Here is an 18,267-nt window from a genome sequence, read left to right as displayed (position 1 = left end):
ATTGGACGACGGTCTTATTCGGCAAGAGAAATGTTCGTTCGCTCGCTCGCCGCTCGTTCGTTTGTTCGCTCACTCGTTCGTTCGTTTGTTCGCTCACTCGTTCGTTCGTTCGTTCGTTCGTTCGTTCGTTCGTTCGTTCGTTCGTTCGTTCGTTCGTTCGTTCGTTCGTTCGTTCGTTCGTTCGTTCGTTCGTTCGTTCGTTCGTTCTATTCGCTTACATTGAGAGTCATCGCCAGGGTTATCTGCGCCATCTTTCGCTACGCACTGGCGATTACCTGTTTTGTTCCAGCGCGCCACCTTCATGCATAATATACTGTTATCATCACTGAAAAATTGTGAAAACTGTAGCCAGATACGTGGTCTCCGCATTGGACCTCCCCCCTCCTTCCCAATGACTGCACTGTCGCAGTGACGGAAACCAGTCGGACCAAGCAGAAATAAATGTGGAAATGAGTCTACTTTTGCGCCATGGCTTAAACAGCATCAGAAAGTGGTATTCAAGACTATAACCAAGAGTGGTATGTTTAATAGCAGCTGTCCGACCTCATAACATAGCGACAAAGTTCGGCGCGTGCTGCAATTTCGCGTGACCCCAGAGATCGCAACGTAATGTTTTTTGAGAGCACGGTACGCCATAATCTCGAAGGCCAGTCTTTTGGCGTAGTGCAACGTCATCGCTCATCTACAGACAAGTGTGACGCGTTGCGCAAGAAGCTGGAACGCTAGGAAACCGCGGAGTTCCTTAAATGAAGTGAAGTCGGAGCGCCAGAAGTGCAGATAGCCAAAACGCCCGTCGGTATCGGGATGACAAGGAACGAGACAAGGGGGGGGGGGGGGGGGGGAGGGGAGGGAGGGCTAGAAGCAATGGGAAACGATACATCCGGTATGCTTCGAACATTCCCTATTACCAATAATTGAGACGTTGTTCATTGCGGTGTTCGTGGTATGTCCGTGGTAGTGTTCAACAGATTGATCTGGCATTCTTGAATCTACTAGACTTTTTAAGGCATGTACGATCTCGTCTCACAACAACAATCGTCATCGTTCCTTCGAGTGCACCCTTTCTACGATGCTGAGCGCGCAGAGCTCTCGTGTTAAATTGATCATTGTGCTGAGCGGAAGAAGTTGTTGGAAAAAAAGAGACCAAATGAACAGGACAGACGCTCGTTAACAACTGAGTTTTTTTTTTCACTTCCCTGCGAGCAATAGATTCTTTTCTCTCAGCGCAATCATCAATATGCAACACCACAGCCCAACAATCTGCAGTCATCTCATGTCGGGAGCGCCGTGGACGCGCATAGCGTTGCTAACAGTGAAGCACACGGCACAAAACGTTAGAAATACGAAGGACTAAAAGAAAACAACAAAAAAGACCAACGTTTTTGTTATTGTAAGACAAAATCGCTCGTAGCAGAGTTTTTGGTAAGGTATGAGCTAGGTTATATTTTTGTCTATTCGAGTGCTGCAATACTGAGAAAATGTCTTGTGTACCAGTAATGGTCGTAATGGATGCCGGGAGAACGACTATATCTTTCACCCTTTAAAGTTTGAATAGCAGCGCAAGGACAGCGGAAGGGACAAAATAGAGAACAGAGCGCTGCGAACAGATCCGTTTTAGCGCTCTGTTCTCTCTTCTGTGTCCTCTGCTGTACCTGCGCTGTTATTCAAACATTAAAGCATGCTTAACCGACAAGCCCGATCCTACACCCTTCTTAATTACTTATCTTTCACTGTGGACGTGTTTCTTCCTGAATAACCTTGGAGCTTTTTCTTTCTTCTTTCTTTTTCTGTCCTTTTCCTTTTGTCTGATATGTTTGCTCATGCATCTACTCTTGCTGCTCCCAGATGCTGGACATGGTGCAGCCCAAGCAAAAGGGCAAGGTGTCGCTGGCCGACCTGAAGCGGTGCAAGATGACGCCCATCTTCTTCGACACTTTCTTCAACCTCGAGAAGTACCTAGACCACGAGCAGCGCGACCCCTTCGCCTCGCGGGTAAGCACATTCTTTTTTCTTTTCTTTTTCTTTTTGGCAAACGAGAATTTGTTTGGGTCTACACTGCGTATACTGTAGCAACAGAACATCAATCCTACGACTCTGTTTCGTCTGTGCTTCGGAGGTATACCTGCATACTAGGGACGTACGAAAAAAAATATCGAAACGAATAGAATACAAATATTTGAAAGCTCTGATCCTTCGAGAACACACGGACATAAAGACACGGCAAGAAATTTGGTCATTTTTCTTCAATAAATGCAAAGCTATTAATTGGAAGCCTGTCCCACTATAGTCGGCTTATGTAAAAAAAAAAGAAAGTGAAAGGTCATGGCATTTGCTAGTTCGCAGACAGGCACATTCGCGGTCCATATTCGATCAGATTCGAAATTGAGTACGAAATCCTCTAACCTATTTTTTTCTTAGAAGTAGGTGTACTCGATTTGTATTCCAAGGCCCCGCTAACGTAAACGTATTCCAATCTGCTTTTATTCCAAATTCCTCACGTCAAATTTACGTAACTGCAGACGCAAGCGTCGGGCGGTGACCCGGTGTGTTGTTTGAACAGATCTAACATACGCTCTACTCGTTTAGAGGAGGTAACTTTTGTTTGCCTTCAAAGCGAATAGTATTGCCTACCTCGACGGGCTCTTCTTATCTAATTGGCTGAAAAGAGACGAGAAACATGCAGATATGGAGAGGGTTTCGCTAGCCGAGCTAGCGCAATGAAAGTACGTAACCGGATGAGGAGGGTGTTGCCGGTGTCTGCGATTGGCCCGCTTCTCCTTGCTTAGCTTGCAGTGGCTGGTCAGAAATCGCGGCGGCGCGCAACGGAAGGATAAAAATGCCGCATTAACGGATTATACGGAAGAACAGTTGGCAGAGCAATGTCGTATACGTGTCGAAAGGGCACGATAACGTTATACTGTCACGCAAAATCTTTGATTATATGCAAATAAATCCATTCCCCGGCAGCTCTGAGTAGCCAGTGCCAGAGTGATCGACGGGCAGTCATATTTTATTCCTTTCGCATCGGGACAGTCTTCGGCTATTGCAAAAAAAAAGCTAAGTTTTCTTCGGCATAATAATGCATCTTTAATGTGTACATGTCGCTTTGACGTGGGGAGATTTCGCGGTTTTGTGACGTCGCGTGTCAGATAGGCGAAGTGGGCGCAGCCCAAAAGCTTTTGACCAGTAGCGGAGGGCTAAAGGCGAAAAAAGGCGCAGAATCGGAAATAATTATTTTGTTCTTTTCTTTAGTGTAATCAAGAATAATCAATGCGTACCCGTTACAGCAGATGGAGAGTTCTCGCGGTTTTGTTGACGCCGCGTGACACAGGCGAAGTGGGGTTGACCCGGAAAAATATTTTATGGATCGTGGAGGGCTGACTGCAGATATGGGATAGAAACATTTGGAATAGCTTTACGTTATAGCGCCCCAAATTTCGGATGTTCGCGCACCCCAAATGTGTAACTGAGAGGGTTCGCCGGAGCTGGCTTCTCCGCAGTAACTAATTGTGTGAGGGAAAGCCGGCTTCACTTTTTAATGCGTTAAGATTGAGGAGTGGACTAGTGGGAAGAATTGTGTATGCGTGTGAAGCGCGGGAAGCCGGTCACGTGGCATAGGTGGGAGATGGGATGAGAGAGGTTATAAAAGCGGGTATGTGTGTATAGGTATGCGGGGTGTTCATTTTTCAGGTTTGCGGAATTTTTAAATGTCGCCTGTTTCAGATAACATAATGCTAGTCCTTGAACGGTATTAGTCGCAGAGGCAGACATGCACGAGAAGTGAAAACACATATCCAGCTAATTAAACAATTCACGAATTAACTTTTTAATTAGTTACTTTACAGCACATATTGCAATTTAAGAATTGTAACCGGTGAGTTTGCAAGGCGTCTCCACTTGCAATGAATTTCCAGAATGACACCAGTTTGGAGGTATGCGCCATCAAAACTCGCCGTAAAAATGCATTGTTAGTCCACTTCCTTTATTCACAGAACGCTGTTTTATGCATTGAAGTAACTACAACGCCCTTGCATTTCGTCCCACACATTGGGTAATAATATCGCGAAACTGGTGTCCTCCTGGGAATTCATTTTAAGTGGATACGTCTCGCAAACGCACCGGCTACAAGTCCTAAATTGCAATACGTGCCGTCAAGTAATTAATAGGGAAGGTAATTGGTATTTTTTGCTAATTTGTTGAATATGTGATGCGATTTTTCGAGATAGTAATGTCCGCCTCTTCGAATAGTCCAGCTCAAAGACAAGAATTATGCCAGCAGCCGCAGGCGGTTTTTGAAAATTCCGGAAAAGTAAAAAAGAAAACAAGTTCAAGGCCATTTCGCCCTGCGAGGGTTTATGACAAGCGGTAAGGAAACTTGTGGTAAAGGCTTTATCGCATCACTCATTGTCACTTAGTAACGAAGGTCACAATGGCTTTGGGGTCGCTATCACGTATTGGCGTACTCGGAACTTCAAACACATTCTTTGATAATGTAAAATTGATGCACGTATGCCGCTGGGTGGTCGGTTGGGCCGGATCGATGTAGCATTGTTAGTGGTATGTCTGCAACACGAAACGCATAAACCACTCTCTTTTCAGTTCCAACACATCCACATTGAAATCAGTGACAACGACCACAGGGGTAGTGTCACCGCAACTAACCCACGCAAAGATAGTAACCATGAACCTTACTGGTTTCATTTTTTTTACTTACTTACGGAGTTTCCGGTTGCACTTGTTACGCTGCCGGAAACTCCGTAAGTAAGTGAAAATAAAGAGCCATCCTCGCACTTGACGTGAAAGGGGCTTTCAACAACGTGTCACACGAAGCCATACTGCAACACCTCAACGTATGTAACTGCGGCGAAAAAATATATAATTGCATCAAAGCTTTTCTGAAAAAATGGACAGCCACAGTGGGGATAGGCAACTTACGCTCTGGGAAATTTGACAAAGCGCGAAAAGGAACGCCACTAGGCTCCGTCATTTCGCCGATGCTATTCAATCTGGCGATGAGCTCGCCACCCAAGAAACTGAAGCAAATAGAAGGGATTGGTCACGCAATATATGCTGACGACCTCACCATCTGGACTACGGGAGGGTCGACAGGTAAACAGCAAGACGCTGCGCAAGAAGTGGTTGACACAACGGAAAAGCACCTAGAAGCATGTGGACTGACGTGCGCACCTGAAAAGTCGGAACTCTTGGTGCTAAGAAAGCGCACAAGAGGCCGACAACCGCAGCGGATACCAGACCCGGTAGTAAAGGTAGGAGGCATCATGATTCCGTAGGTTACGACGCTCCGCATCCCCGGACTCCTGATTCAAAAGGACGGGGCCGGGGAAGCAGAGTTGGAAAAAATTCAGAGAACAGTGCAACAAATAACCCACGTTATCAAAAAAGTGACGAGCAAAAGGCACGGACTGATACAAGCGCTGCTCACGAGCACCGTCACGTACGGGAGCCCGTACGTTGACATGAAGAACAGTCAACGAGACAAAGTAAACGCCCTCATCAGAAAATCCTACGAAATTGCCTTGGGCCCGTCCCCCTCCACGTCCACAGCGAAACTACTCAAAATGGGAGTCCGCAACACGTGGGAAGAGCTCGTGGAAGCGCACAACGTCAACCAACTGGAGAGACTAAAACTAAAAAAGACGGGGAGAGCCCTGCTCCAAGATCTGGGCTACCAAGTCCAGGATGAGAAGCGCCTACCTCAGCGTATCCCACATGAGATCAGAGACAAGCTACACCTAAGTACCATTCCCAGATACATGCATCCCAAGTACGACAAGGCGGTTGTACGACCGGCGACACCGAGACGTGCACTTCCCGCCTGGTTCTCTGGTGCTTCTATGGTCTCCGTCGCGTCAGGAAACAGGTCAGAATACAGGCGCTCAAGCACATACTCGAACGCACCAACAGCAAAGAATAAAATGTGAGATACACAGGGACGCAGCTGCGCACAGAACAAACGACCGATTTGCAATCAGCGTTGTCGACGAGAAGGGCGAACAACTTTCAGCCACATCCATACGTGCCAAGGACGCGAGCACAGCGGAAGAGCTGGGCATAGCCCTGGCCATCGCAACGTGCAAGAAGACCCGGGTTACCGTGGTGACAGACTCGCAAGAAGCTTGCAGAAGGTATATGAACGGAAGGATCGGAAAGGCGGCACTTCAGGTCTTGAACAACACCGCGATAGAAGCAGCACAAATCCTCTGGACGCCGGGACACGAGTCTCTCGCGGGGAACCAGGCGGCGCACGCCGCGGCTCGAGAACATGCACGCCGAGCCATCTCCGACACGCAGAGAACACGCACCAACGACCGTGACGAGGATAATGATCGGATATCCAAGAAGTACTCGGATATCTTGGCGCACTACAGGAAGCAGGGGCGTCGCTACCTACCCACGCATAAGACGATGAGTAGGGAACAAGTGCTAACCTGGAGAAGACTCCAGGCTGGAAGCTACCCGCATGGAACACTGCTGCACGCCACGTATCCGTGCACCTACGGGCGAGACTGCAAGTTCTGCCCGCTGGACACGCCCAACACCTTACGCCATAGGGTGCTGGGGTGCAGGAATAATTGAGAAGTATCACCGTCATCATCACCATTAGGAGATAACATGCAGAAAGAAGCAGATTCAGAGGAAGAATCGGAAGACCAGTGGGAGGCTCTACTGGTGACACAAGACCCTGACAACCAGCTACGGTTGGTGAACAGGGCTGGGCGGCGGCAGCGAGCCATGGCTACCTGGACTGAGGAGACCACCTACATTTGGGCTAAAGAAGCCTGGTCTAACAATATCTCTCTCTCTCTCTCTACTTACGGAGGCATGATCCATTGACGATGGTAGTTTTCGGCATGCTCTCTGTGATGTATGCGTTATTAGAGAGAATGTAAGCACTGTTCGCTTCACTTTGCTGAGTGATTGTAGCCTCTGCCTTGCGGAGCTGTGAGCCATTGCATTTTTTGCTTGCTTACGGGAGTATGAGTCATTGATTGTGATGGTCATTGTGCGTGGGGGGAGTGAGTGAGTGAAACAACTTTATTCGGTCCACAATAGACGCGAGTAAACTCAACGTCACCTGGCTAGGCCCACTCGGGGACCATCAGGTGGAACCTGTGCGGACACGAAAATTCTATGGTACCCTAGCCACATACAGTTCCGCTGTAAAACGATCACTCCGCATATACGACGTAGTATAGTCAGCTCCGGACCACCGCCAGTTGCACGTCGCTCCTCGATGAGGCAGAACGCGTGTCGAGTAAGCTCCCGAATAACACTTTGCAATGTGGTGAGCGCGGTTCAGATCGTCGGTGTGCGTCCTCAAAGAGGTGCGACGAAATTTACTTCGATGTGTGTTCGATCTGTATTCAAAATTTGAATATTTGAACACCCAAAATGGCTACGTAACCATGAGCGTACGCCAGAACCGACTTCTCTGCATTGAACATTCTTGTAGGGGAAAGCCTACTTCACAAATTTTCTCCCTGATAGAACACATACATGGAGGATTTACTCTGGGGTTGTCGCGGAGCAGTCTGCTTGCATACTGGCTATAGACATTGTCATTCTACTACAACGTCAGCTGTTCAGCACACTTCCAGCTGAAACCTCGGGACTAATCCAGTCCACTTCAACCACTTTTGTACAACGTTACACGCAGCGCCAGCTGGGTTGTTAAAGAGCTCATCCGCGTATGTGGAGTAGGATCATGGAAGTGGCCCTTAAGCGATTGCCACAAGTAGACGAGAACAAATATCTGGCGGGAACTTTGTGTGAGACCTCGTGTAGGTACTGGTAAGAACTCTAAATCCCGTGTCGTAAAATACTGGGATTCGTAATTAAGTCCAAGACAGCATAACTCTGACATACATAACGCGGCGTCGTGCGGGTGACTTTACCAGAGTTTTTAGCGGTGTTCATATTACGGCACTTTCGAACAGCCATAAGCAGACCATGTTAGAACGCACCTACTGAACAAGTGTAGCTTGTGGAACACACGGTTGCAATGCCGGTTGAGTTACGGAATTAATTATTTTGTTTACTTGCTGACTTTTGGCGGCACAACCCATAAATTAAAGCAAAATAAAACTTCGCCCTTTCCCCTTCTCCTCGAATGGTCAAGTTAAATGACGTCCGCTTCATTTCCCTGACGTTCGCGGCATCCGCGAGTTAATAAGTTTGTGGAAAATGCTTGCTTGGCCAGGTGAAGACACGGACGTTGTTATTTACAGGACCACGACGGAGACGGAATGGAGATTTCCGACTGGGACCGGTACGCCGCCGACGAGTACGAGCTTCTGGTGGCAGAAGAGGGGAACTTTGAGAATCACGAACTGTAAGTACCTTGGCAAGTTGGCCTGGCTGGGCTAGTTGGTGAATTCACATTGAGCGTGAACAGTGCAAAAGACAACGTCTACGAAGAACCGCTAGAACCGCAAAGAATACCGCCAGCAACCATTCTGTCACGCTTTCATTTTATCTCGCCTATACCTGTTGTCTCTTTCGTGTGAAAGAAAAAAAACGAGGTTTACGTTTCCGTTTGCGATGAGACGTATCAGGCTAGTTTTGCCAACAAGGGCATCCAACAGGCTTCCAGTACGTTTCAGAGCAGTTCCAGCAGTCGGAGCAGCCATCTTACAGACATTCCCGCACGTCGTATCATACGCGGCGTCGTATACCATGCGTCATCTTTGGTTAAACATTGCGAAGTGGTATCAAAACGGGGCGTCGTACTGGTGCTGCATTTTTCAACACGTTAGGAGGAAATGTCACAGGATAAATGATCACGAGACAGAGAAATCGCACATATCTTTTGCGCTATGTACTACGTACGTATAGATTGTGATCGTTCGCCTTTCGCCGTTGCTGTTCGCTTAGCGTGAAACAAAACAAGCCCAAGTCAAAACTGTTTTTGTCTGTCTTCTTGTGATCGTAATTACACTTTTTCCGTTGCACTTCAAGTGCATTGCACTAATTATCTGAGTCGCAGCCCCCCCCCCCCCCGCCTTTTTTTTTTTTTCAATCTGCCAAAACTGTTCTTGTCGCTCAAGTTCGGCGCTAACTTCGTTCCTCTCTTCCCGCACGCAGCCTGTACAGTGATTACGACCCGGACGATGACGAGCTGTCTCCAAACCTGGAGAAGCTGGCGGCCCCGCTGCGCTGTCGGACGGGCCGCCCTGGACGCCTGGACGACGACGAGTACGACTACGCAGAGTCGGACACCGACTACCACTACTGAGACTCCGACAACAAGGACGGAGTGGAACGGCGTCCGCGTGCAGCGCACGCGAGCTGCTCGCGTTTTTTTTTTTTTCGGCGAGAGATTCCCGCCGCGTGCTCAGACCAGCGTTCGACGTGCGCAGCAGTTGGAGGCTGCAGACTCTCGTGCGCCTCTTCCCGTATACACGTGCCCCGATGCGTCCACATTGGGAGCTGTTGTTCTCCGAAGCTACCGGAACTATGCATCAACTCGCTGTCTGTGATTGTCTCGCTGCAAGAAAGGTCGTGCTGGTGCGCGCACTGCGGAGACAACTTGAATGCCAAACGCGAATCATTTGACCACACGTAACGCGAAAGCACTTGTCGTACCGCCTGTCTTTGGACGTGAAGTCCAGCCTCCCTTGGTCGTCCTCTGTAGCTGCGTTCTGCTGGACGTCTTCCTTGTACGGCCTTCGATGCACTTTTCATACATCCGTCCAAATCATTTACTCGTTACGTGGAAGGCGCGCACTCTCGAGACTCAAAGTGAAACCGACAGAAGAGGACGCTCTTGCTTGTCGGGAGGCTGACTATTGCGAGATTGACCTGTTTGTCGCTTCGATGCGAGCAAAGAACAATACGCTGCCAAAGAATACTTTCCTTCGGTAAAGGAACCAGCCGAAATCACAGTCGTGCAATACTTTGCCAACTGTCGCCGGTGCCGTGCGCGCAGGGCGCCGAGAATGTCTCGCGCTTCTTGTGATGCCCTCGCGGGGGCCTCGATTTGGTTAACCTGTCGATGGAGGCCCGGCGACCTCCTCTATGAGACGCAGTTCTTCGTGCTCAAAGACACACTTTCTTTCTCGACATTTTACGTGAATCATTTTTTGCTTGTGTGCGAACGGACACCAGGCGAGTAGCCTCGAAGTTGATCTGTTTGTGATGCGTCTAGACCTGGCACCCGCGACACGACTGTGCCTCGTATCTGAATCGAGGTTTTGGTGCGTCATGGTGACTGTGTATGTCAATAGAAACAGCTCCGCAGTCCATCTGATCATGGTGCTTCAAGATCTGACGTTCACGGATGACTGTTGTGCGTGTGGTGCAACGAGGTTTCAGTGCTATATGTGGTGATTGCTTATACCTATAGAATTGCGTGCTGTTCTATATATGTCCTGGTAAAAGCTTAGAGTCAAGGCATCTGACAAGACTGAAGAGCAAGCTGGCAAGCAAAACAAGAGCTAACCGAGTACTATTATTTGCATCATATGTGGGACGAGCGTTCGGTTACATTTTGTCAGTGTAAGGGTATACTGATTAGTCTTGAGTTAAACTATACAGCCACGCAAGTGTTGTAGCGACGGGCGCCGAACGCTTGTTCACGCCTCACTCTTTGACGAGCGGCCTGGAACCGCAGTTGTACCAGAGCAGCTGTAGATAACGCGTGTCGTTTATTGATGCGTCACCTGTGTATAGAGCTTATGTGACGGCTCGTCGAGGAGTTGTTGGGGTCAGATGTCTTGCGAGCATGTCTGGCCGTCATATATATTGTCGAGAAGTCCGTTAGGTTTCCCTTGCTTTGTTTCTTGCCCTCTATCTTTCTCTTTTGTTGTGTGCAAATTCGCGCTATATTTGGGGGCGTGTAAACGGTCACTTATTTCTGGAAAGCTTATATTTGATATATGTCCTTTGTTTTGGGGACTGCGAGAGAGTAGACAAAAGGATTACACTGATAATCTGTTTCGACTATATTTATTGTTATTGTTGTGGTAAATATATAAAAGCTTGTGAAGATATATATACATATAGGGAGAACTAGAAAAATGGGTAATACATTTATTAAAGTAAGCCAGGAAAGAGATATAAATGAATAGTCTGACGCACTCTGATGAAGATGCCAGCTTTATATTTTATGTGGAGGAAAAGGCTCGAAGGCTCGTCACAGTAACATTCGCATTCTGTAAATACATATACGCTCAAGTGCCAAAAGTACGCACCAGTCCAAGCCACGAGCACAACTATTCTTCAAAATGGCGATTTGTCTGAGCCTTGGAAAACGCGACGAACGACGGATGCACTGTTTGTGAGAAGCGAACTTGGGCTCTGGCCTTTCTGAGCTTTATAAGCGTTCCCGCTGCTGGATAGGAGGTCTTGGGATATGAGACAATCGACGACATACTATAGTGCGTGTGCCGCTCGCTCCCAATTTTCGACTGACGAATCTCAAGGCCGACAGGAGCGTTTCGCGACGGTTGCATTAGCTAATCTTTGTGCAGTGCATCACCCACGCTTAACATTTTGCTAGACATCGTATAAGGAAGCACTCTTGTCGCGCATCCAGCGGACATTGCGAAGACGGCTCCCTGCCAAAGAAAGAATGTTGTCTACTTAGCGAATGCAGCACATCGTCGCTGGAAGTTATAATGCCTTGAGAGTATATATGGTTGCTAACTGACCCGAATTGGTGCAAGCGTGCCAGGAATATTTTTAAAGAGGTCTTCCGAGTCCTGAATTCACCCTCTTGCAACAACCACATACCTCTGCCGTAATCAGGCCTTGCGAAGCTCGGAGCTGGAGCTGCCCTCGCAGTGTTGTAAGCTTGCCACATGTTGCAACTGGCAACAAAGTGTGACTCGTAAGTTCTCGAACCTCCTCAGCCCTAGTATACTAATATTTTTCGGTACTTGCCAGAGCCTTTACAGCAACAAAAAGAGTCACAAAAGCCGTGCTGGCAGGCAGCGAAAATCGTTGTGAAACGCGTTACCAAGAGCGGAGAGAGGGGTGGGGATAACGTCAAGGAGGACTTTCGTCTAACGTTTGACTAATAACACAATTACATTGTAAAGAAGGGTCGTTTGTTGTGTAGTTACTCCAGGTATCGCCTGAATTGAAATCGAACCACCAAAGCCAAAAACAAACTAAAGTTATCGATTTCATTCTACCAGCAGTCCTCCTGCCGACCGAACCATTCGCCTCCTTCGCCTCAATTTTCGGAAGAGAGTTGCCAACTCTACGCAGGAGCTATTTAAAGGCGAAGTGTCCGCAGGGTTAGATACGATGGCACGACTTTACTATTGCTCGCATTTGACCGAGCCCGGTAAACGTGGTCTCACTGCCACTGTTTCGAATCGCGTGCTCACGGAGTATCACGTAGACGAGCTCGACGCTACCATCTGCCGCAAAAGTTCATAGGTCAAAACGCTCACTATGTGTACCAGATTGGATATACATCCGCATGGTGGCGCCGCAATGACTGCCGTTTGGGAGCATGCACAGACGTTTGTGGCTCTGTAGACTTGTGCGAGCAGAAAGTAGCTCAAGTTCGGCCTGACTTATGGACAGTCAGGGCGCGAGCGAGGTGGCCTGAGGACTTTTGCGGCGTGTAGCGCGCGTGTAACCGGTTGTTATGTGGAGGCCAAGAAAGTCCAGAGCATGCGTGTCGCAAGCCGTGATGTGCCCAGCTCGCCGTGCTGCATGTTATATTTCCTCTCTAGTCGCTTAGACCAAAGGTTTCGGCATCGGAGAATGCTTAAGCGAGTTCATGCAGACTCGTAATGTAATCGAAAACCGGCACCGTTAGTATAGTTGTGCTTCAGCAGGGAAATTAAGGGCTTTATGACCTCATCAGCATACGCGCGCTGGTTCGGCCCTTTTGTTTCGTTTGTCAATGACGGTCATTAAAGCAAATAACGTAATCCCCTGCTAAAATGACGCTCGATTACCCGGCTCTAGCCAAACTCAAAAGAAGGAAGAAAGGACACTGGGCAAGTGGCAAGTCACACTGAGATTTCCACCAATGGATCGACGCTATAAAGCACTCAGCGAATGGCTTCAACTTCAGCCAGCCAGGTGGTGCAACATCCAGAACTGCCATTTGCAGATCCTAGGAGTTCTTCAATCGTATGCGATTAATGATATCCAAAAACATCTATATCTAGACAGTTGAATATACTGCGTTACGCTCATAGCTTTTATCAGAACTTGTTCTGTCCATCCCATGCGTTCGTAAAAAAAAAAAAAACAGAGTAGAAAATTTGACCAACCATAATGGTATGCGCGCTTTGTAGCAAAATGTTCAGCTCAAGCAAAACATAAAGCAGCGTGGATAGCCGAACTTCACCGACATATTATTCGTGAACTATTATCAGCCGCAGCATGTTGGACGTATCACAGTTCTTGTTTGTCCGTTTTTATATTTCGTTTTGTTACTATAAATGTTTCTTGATTAACGTCTCGCAGCCCGACATGGAGCTTCGTTAACCCTTTCTGGTTCAATAATTCCTGCAGGAATTGCGGATGCGCGCCTCGAGGTACACGTCTAGCCGAGACAAAAAAGTCGAAGTGATAACTAATATGAGAAATCGCAATGCAAATGGCCTTCAAATAATTTGCGACCATAGTTCAGACATTGAGTAACGCGACTTTAGGAATCTGAAATGTTACCAGCCGTCTACAGTATGCAGAGCTCTCGAGAGGAAGTTTCGATATATTACAAAAAAAAAAAATACTGGAAATGTTGCGTTTGTGTGTGTGTGTTCTCCTTTTTTTTTCCTTTTTACACATAATATGCATGTGTGACACCAGAAACAAAAAAAAATCGAACCAGAAAGGGTTAACGATAGCAGAATGCGTTTTTTGTTTTTCCTATATTGTCGTTTATTTATTGTTCGTAGAGGACAAAAAACCTGCATAGCCAAGCAACATGTTACGAGAATAACAGTGCTGTTTCAGACGTCTCTGTCAGTAATCCGCATTTGTTACGAGCTGGCAGCACGCTTGGAATTGTACGCGCCACGCGACAAGCTCAGTGTGCGTGGCGTTTAATTGTACACACACCTCTCCCAAGCGTTCGAGACGCGCGCGCAACAAGTTATTACTATTTATTCGGCAGTTCACGTTTACATTTACAAAGCCCACAAACCGTCATTGTTATATGTGACCACATTGTATACGCGTTTCGACGACGATTTTCAAAGGCGACACACAAATGTGTTCATATACTGTAAATACGCGTTGCCTCTGTAGCGCGCAACAAAGTTTCCGATATAGAAGTCTGCTGGCCGCAATTCTTTCTTCTTCTGTCAATTACACGTCAGTTGTATGATCACAAAAATATTTTCATATATATATATAAAAAGAATCCCGCTCCACTCTTTCGTAGTATTTCTCGATTTCAACTGCTTCTTAGCTCGAGCCTTGATGCGCTCAAGATATATAGCGGTTGATTCGAGCGGGGAGCGTACTTGTTACATCAGCAGTGTGGCTGGGCTTTTTACACGAGTTATGTATACGCTCACTTAGTTAATAGAGTCGTTTACCTGTTGTTTTCCCGGTTCGTTTACTTGTTTTGTAAATAAAAACAAAGAAAGCGCATGTGTGCATACCGAGTGACGTTTATCCACGTATCGCTTGTTTTGTTTGGTTCTTTCTGTTCTTCTTCTTCTCAAGTGCACGTTAAAGCACGCATTTGAACTTGCTTCTGTGTTCCTGCTGCGCATGACGCCCACCGAGTGAGTGACTACCACTTATGTGCGCAACACACGTCGCTTTTGAAGAGCGCTTCTACCGTTACCACGATGATATACTGACCACGAGAGGCCACTTGAATCGGGGTGCGCAAAGCTTTCTATCCTGTGCCTGACTGTCGCGATATTAGTTTTTTTTTCTTTCCCCACACTTTTGGTTTGTCTCCTCTACTTGTTGTTCTGTTAGCGATGTGCGAAAAGAGTTTCTGAAGTGAAATAAATGAGAGAAGACTTCATAGGTGTTGCGAGTTCCGCCTCGTGTTTTTATCTCCCTTGTATTGCGATAGCAATTATATGGACACTCCAGGGTGGGGTATTCTGTAATAGTACACCTGACTGCCTATTTCGGCCGCTGCTGATTGGATGTAGTTGTGCGAGCGAGGAGGAGAGGAGTGGCCCCAGCCAATCAGCAGTGGTTGAAATGGACAGTCCACTAGGTGGACTCTTACAGAATACCCCCCCAGGCGGATTCCAGCCGTCGACGTCGCCGTCGGCGGCGCCTTGAGGTTCCGTATGAGTGAAAGCTTGTGAGGGTGAGTCGGCGAACGCGGTTCAATCTATCGTGCGCGAGCGAGGAACGCGGCCCGGATGCGTGCCCTCTCCTGTGGCGCGCGAGGCAGGTGGGTGAAGCAAGAAAGGAGGGGCGTTCTCCGGTGGCTGCTACGGTGCCTCGATGCCCTCATCTGAGAGACAGTTACTGCGCTGCACTTTACCCCATGTTCCTACTTCCCAAACAAGAATCTCTCTCTCTCTCTCTCTCGATGTCCTCCTCTCCCGCCGCTCCGTACAGAGTGGACACAACCGCGGCGTCTACTACGGCGTTGACACAAAGCCCGCGCGAATCGCGGACGCCGTAGTAGACGCCTTTAGCGGACGCTGTAAGGACGCGTTGCAGGCGCTCGCGTGTCTTGAAAGTGGTCTGTGACGTGGCTAAAGTGCGCGCCCGCGCGGGCCTCATCTGCAAAGTGCTCTGCGATGTTTGCAGAGTGACGCATAGTGCCGGTACCCACCGCGGTTGCTCAGTGGCTATGGTGTTGGGCGGCTGAGCACGAGGTCATGGTATCGAATCCCGGCCACGGCGGCCGAATTTCGATCTGGGCGAAAACACCCGTGTACTTTGATTTAGGTGCACGTTAAAGAACCCCAGGTGGTCGAAATTTCCGGAGTCCTCCACTACGGCGTGCCTCATAATCGGAAAGTTGTTTTGGCACGTAAAACCCCATAATTTATTTTTTATAGTGCCGGCAGCTTCGTATGCACTGTGCTTTCGACGTTTCGTATGCGTTGAAGCGACATATGCATGGTAGTTGTCTCGCGGCTGCTGCCATGATTCCTAACTTCAGCGTTTTCACGAACAGTTTCCGCTGTCATAGAGCGATGTGTGTTCATGTTTACCTTTGTGCACGTGACACCGTGCTGGTTAATTTTAAGCACGCTGACGGGCTAGTTGGTTTGAATCCATTATAGAATGTGTAGGCGCGACTGAACAAGGACGTAGAAAGAAGCAGATACACAATGACAGCGCTATCTCCGTGTGTCGATTTCTTTCTACGTCTTCGTTGAGTCACGCTTACGCATTCTATCACTGTTAATGTAGTTAGTAAGCTATGTTTACAAGTTTATGCGGCCGATAAAGCTACTGTTTTTACTTCATACAGCTTTACTTACTGTTTTACTTCATACACCGAACCACAGGTGTTCCGTCGCTGCGCATCGCTGCGCCTTTCCTTCACCGCCGTTTGGTATGACGTCACACCTAGTTCCTCGTCGTTGCGCTCGCCTCCGCTCGCTTCGCCAGCTGCGTTGAATGCCTGATGACATGTCGGAAAATTGAAAAGGAGAGCTCGCGTGCGCCGCAACCAAAGTTGAGGCGGCAGTATGGACGGCGACACTTCTGATAAGCAGGAGGAGGCCTGGAATAGACATCGGAACGAGATGAAGAGGAAACGAATCGCCCAGGAAACAGTCCAACAGCGCGCCGAACGACTGGCTAAACGCCGCAACATAGCTAGACAACCAGACTAACCTGGACTTGTAATCAAGATTAACCAAGCCTAACCATGCTATGCCTTAGCTTTCGCTACGCATATCCTGGCATAGCCGAGCTAAGCCACTGCCAATTTTTTCGTTAAGCGACCGCTTCCCCGCAGAAGGCGCATGATGCAATTCAGCCTACAGTAGTTTGGCACTGCGGGCGGCGCCCAGTATGGCAGCAGCGAAAGAAATATGAAACAGTGGACCAGTGACGTTGATCCCTCAATCCTCTCCATTGCGAGTGCACACCAACAGTAGTGCAAGCTTTCGCTGGCACGGAGTTCATCGCGGCCCTATCTCTTTTTTTTTTATGGTAACGCCAAGAATCGACGCGAAGCGTGCTCTGTACAGTGTCTAATCTTGTGGTTGAAGCTCGGATAATCACGTTTGTCCGTATAGCAGCAAATAAATACAAGGCTTTATTGATCAGAATGAAGAGAACTCGTAATTGCCATAGCATTGGCGCCCGCGCAGCCGGGAGGCAGGTCCATGGCGTTTTCCATTTTTCTAATATGGTGGGGAGATCAGCGTCGCTGACACACAATTTAATTTTCGTTTTCGTTCAAGGCTGCCCACAGCCAAAATACTACGCGCCATAGTACCTACGACGATTTTTGTGAAGTTGTTGTAGGGCAAGATATGAATTTCGGGCTTCAATTTTGCAAATGCAATATTGGCGCTAAAATTGGTAATTAAAATTTTATAAACATATTTTTTGCTACTTGTGACGTGAGCCAAATTTCCACGATGCCGCATTTGTATTGGCGGCCAAGCCTTGCAGTCTGACAGAAGATGCGCACATGCGCTTATCACAAGTTATCAGTGCAGCACCCTGTGTCATTTGGCGCAGAAAAAAACATTCTTTATAGCTGCTGCATTCGCGATCTCTAGGAAAGAAAGCGAAGGAGAGGGGGACCCGGGGGACGTGTGCGGTATCCAAGGCGGCTGTACTGGTGCTGAAACCTGGAAATTGTCGATATCCTCGCCTTCCTCGACTACATGCGGGGAGGGGGGGGGGGTGAAGACCTATGGGCCCGGGTGCCACACGACCTAGCTACGCCACTCGTTATGATAAATTGTTTGTTTTCTGATTTCGTTTTTCCCTCTGAAGTAGTTACTCATAACCGGTTTCTTTTCCACTGCCGCCAGCCAAAAGATTATCTCAGTCACTCTGACTTTCCGCTTGACGTTCTTTGTTGCCATGTTGCTCACCTTACCAGTCGCACACTTGCTGATAAGCTTCCCAGTTCTTTTCCTCCACTGTGAATCAATGTTCTTCCTGCATAAATATCTGAACACTCTCCCAGCCCATTTACTTTCTGTGAGTGAGTGAGTGAAAAACTTTATCAGCTCTAGATTCGCTGGTCTTCTGCGGTCTTCAGATGGAATCGTGCATCTTCTAGCACAACGGTTGGTTGCCCTTAGTCCAGGGCTCCGCTGGATGCTGCTGCCAGTTGTGCTCGCCGAATCAGACCTTCTTGGTCGACCTGGC

At 48.1% G+C, this 18,267-nt stretch overlaps 1 protein-coding gene across 4 annotated transcripts in view; it reads left to right on the top strand.

Annotated features, from left to right (window-relative positions):
- Positions 1 to 14,989, top strand: part of LOC142572844 (uncharacterized) — a 135,104-nt gene extending 120,115 nt beyond the window's left edge. For all 4 annotated transcript variants that reach the window (XM_075682240.1, XM_075682239.1, XM_075682242.1 and 1 more), the window contains 3 exons: positions 1,846 to 1,992; positions 8,250 to 8,353; positions 9,106 to 14,989. In XM_075682240.1, coding sequence (XP_075538355.1) covers positions 1,846 to 1,992; positions 8,250 to 8,353; positions 9,106 to 9,256 — 402 coding nt within the window. In that variant the 3' untranslated portion in view covers positions 9,257 to 14,989. The remainder of the gene's footprint in view (positions 1 to 1,845; positions 1,993 to 8,249; positions 8,354 to 9,105) is intronic.
- Positions 14,990 to 18,267: the final 3,278 nt, after the last annotated feature.

This window comes from Dermacentor variabilis, chromosome 2 (assembly GCF_050947875.1).
Source record: "Dermacentor variabilis isolate Ectoservices chromosome 2, ASM5094787v1, whole genome shotgun sequence".
Taxonomy (NCBI): Eukaryota; Metazoa; Arthropoda; class Arachnida; order Ixodida; family Ixodidae; genus Dermacentor; species Dermacentor variabilis.
This window is presented reverse-complemented; position numbering and strand designations above follow the sequence as displayed.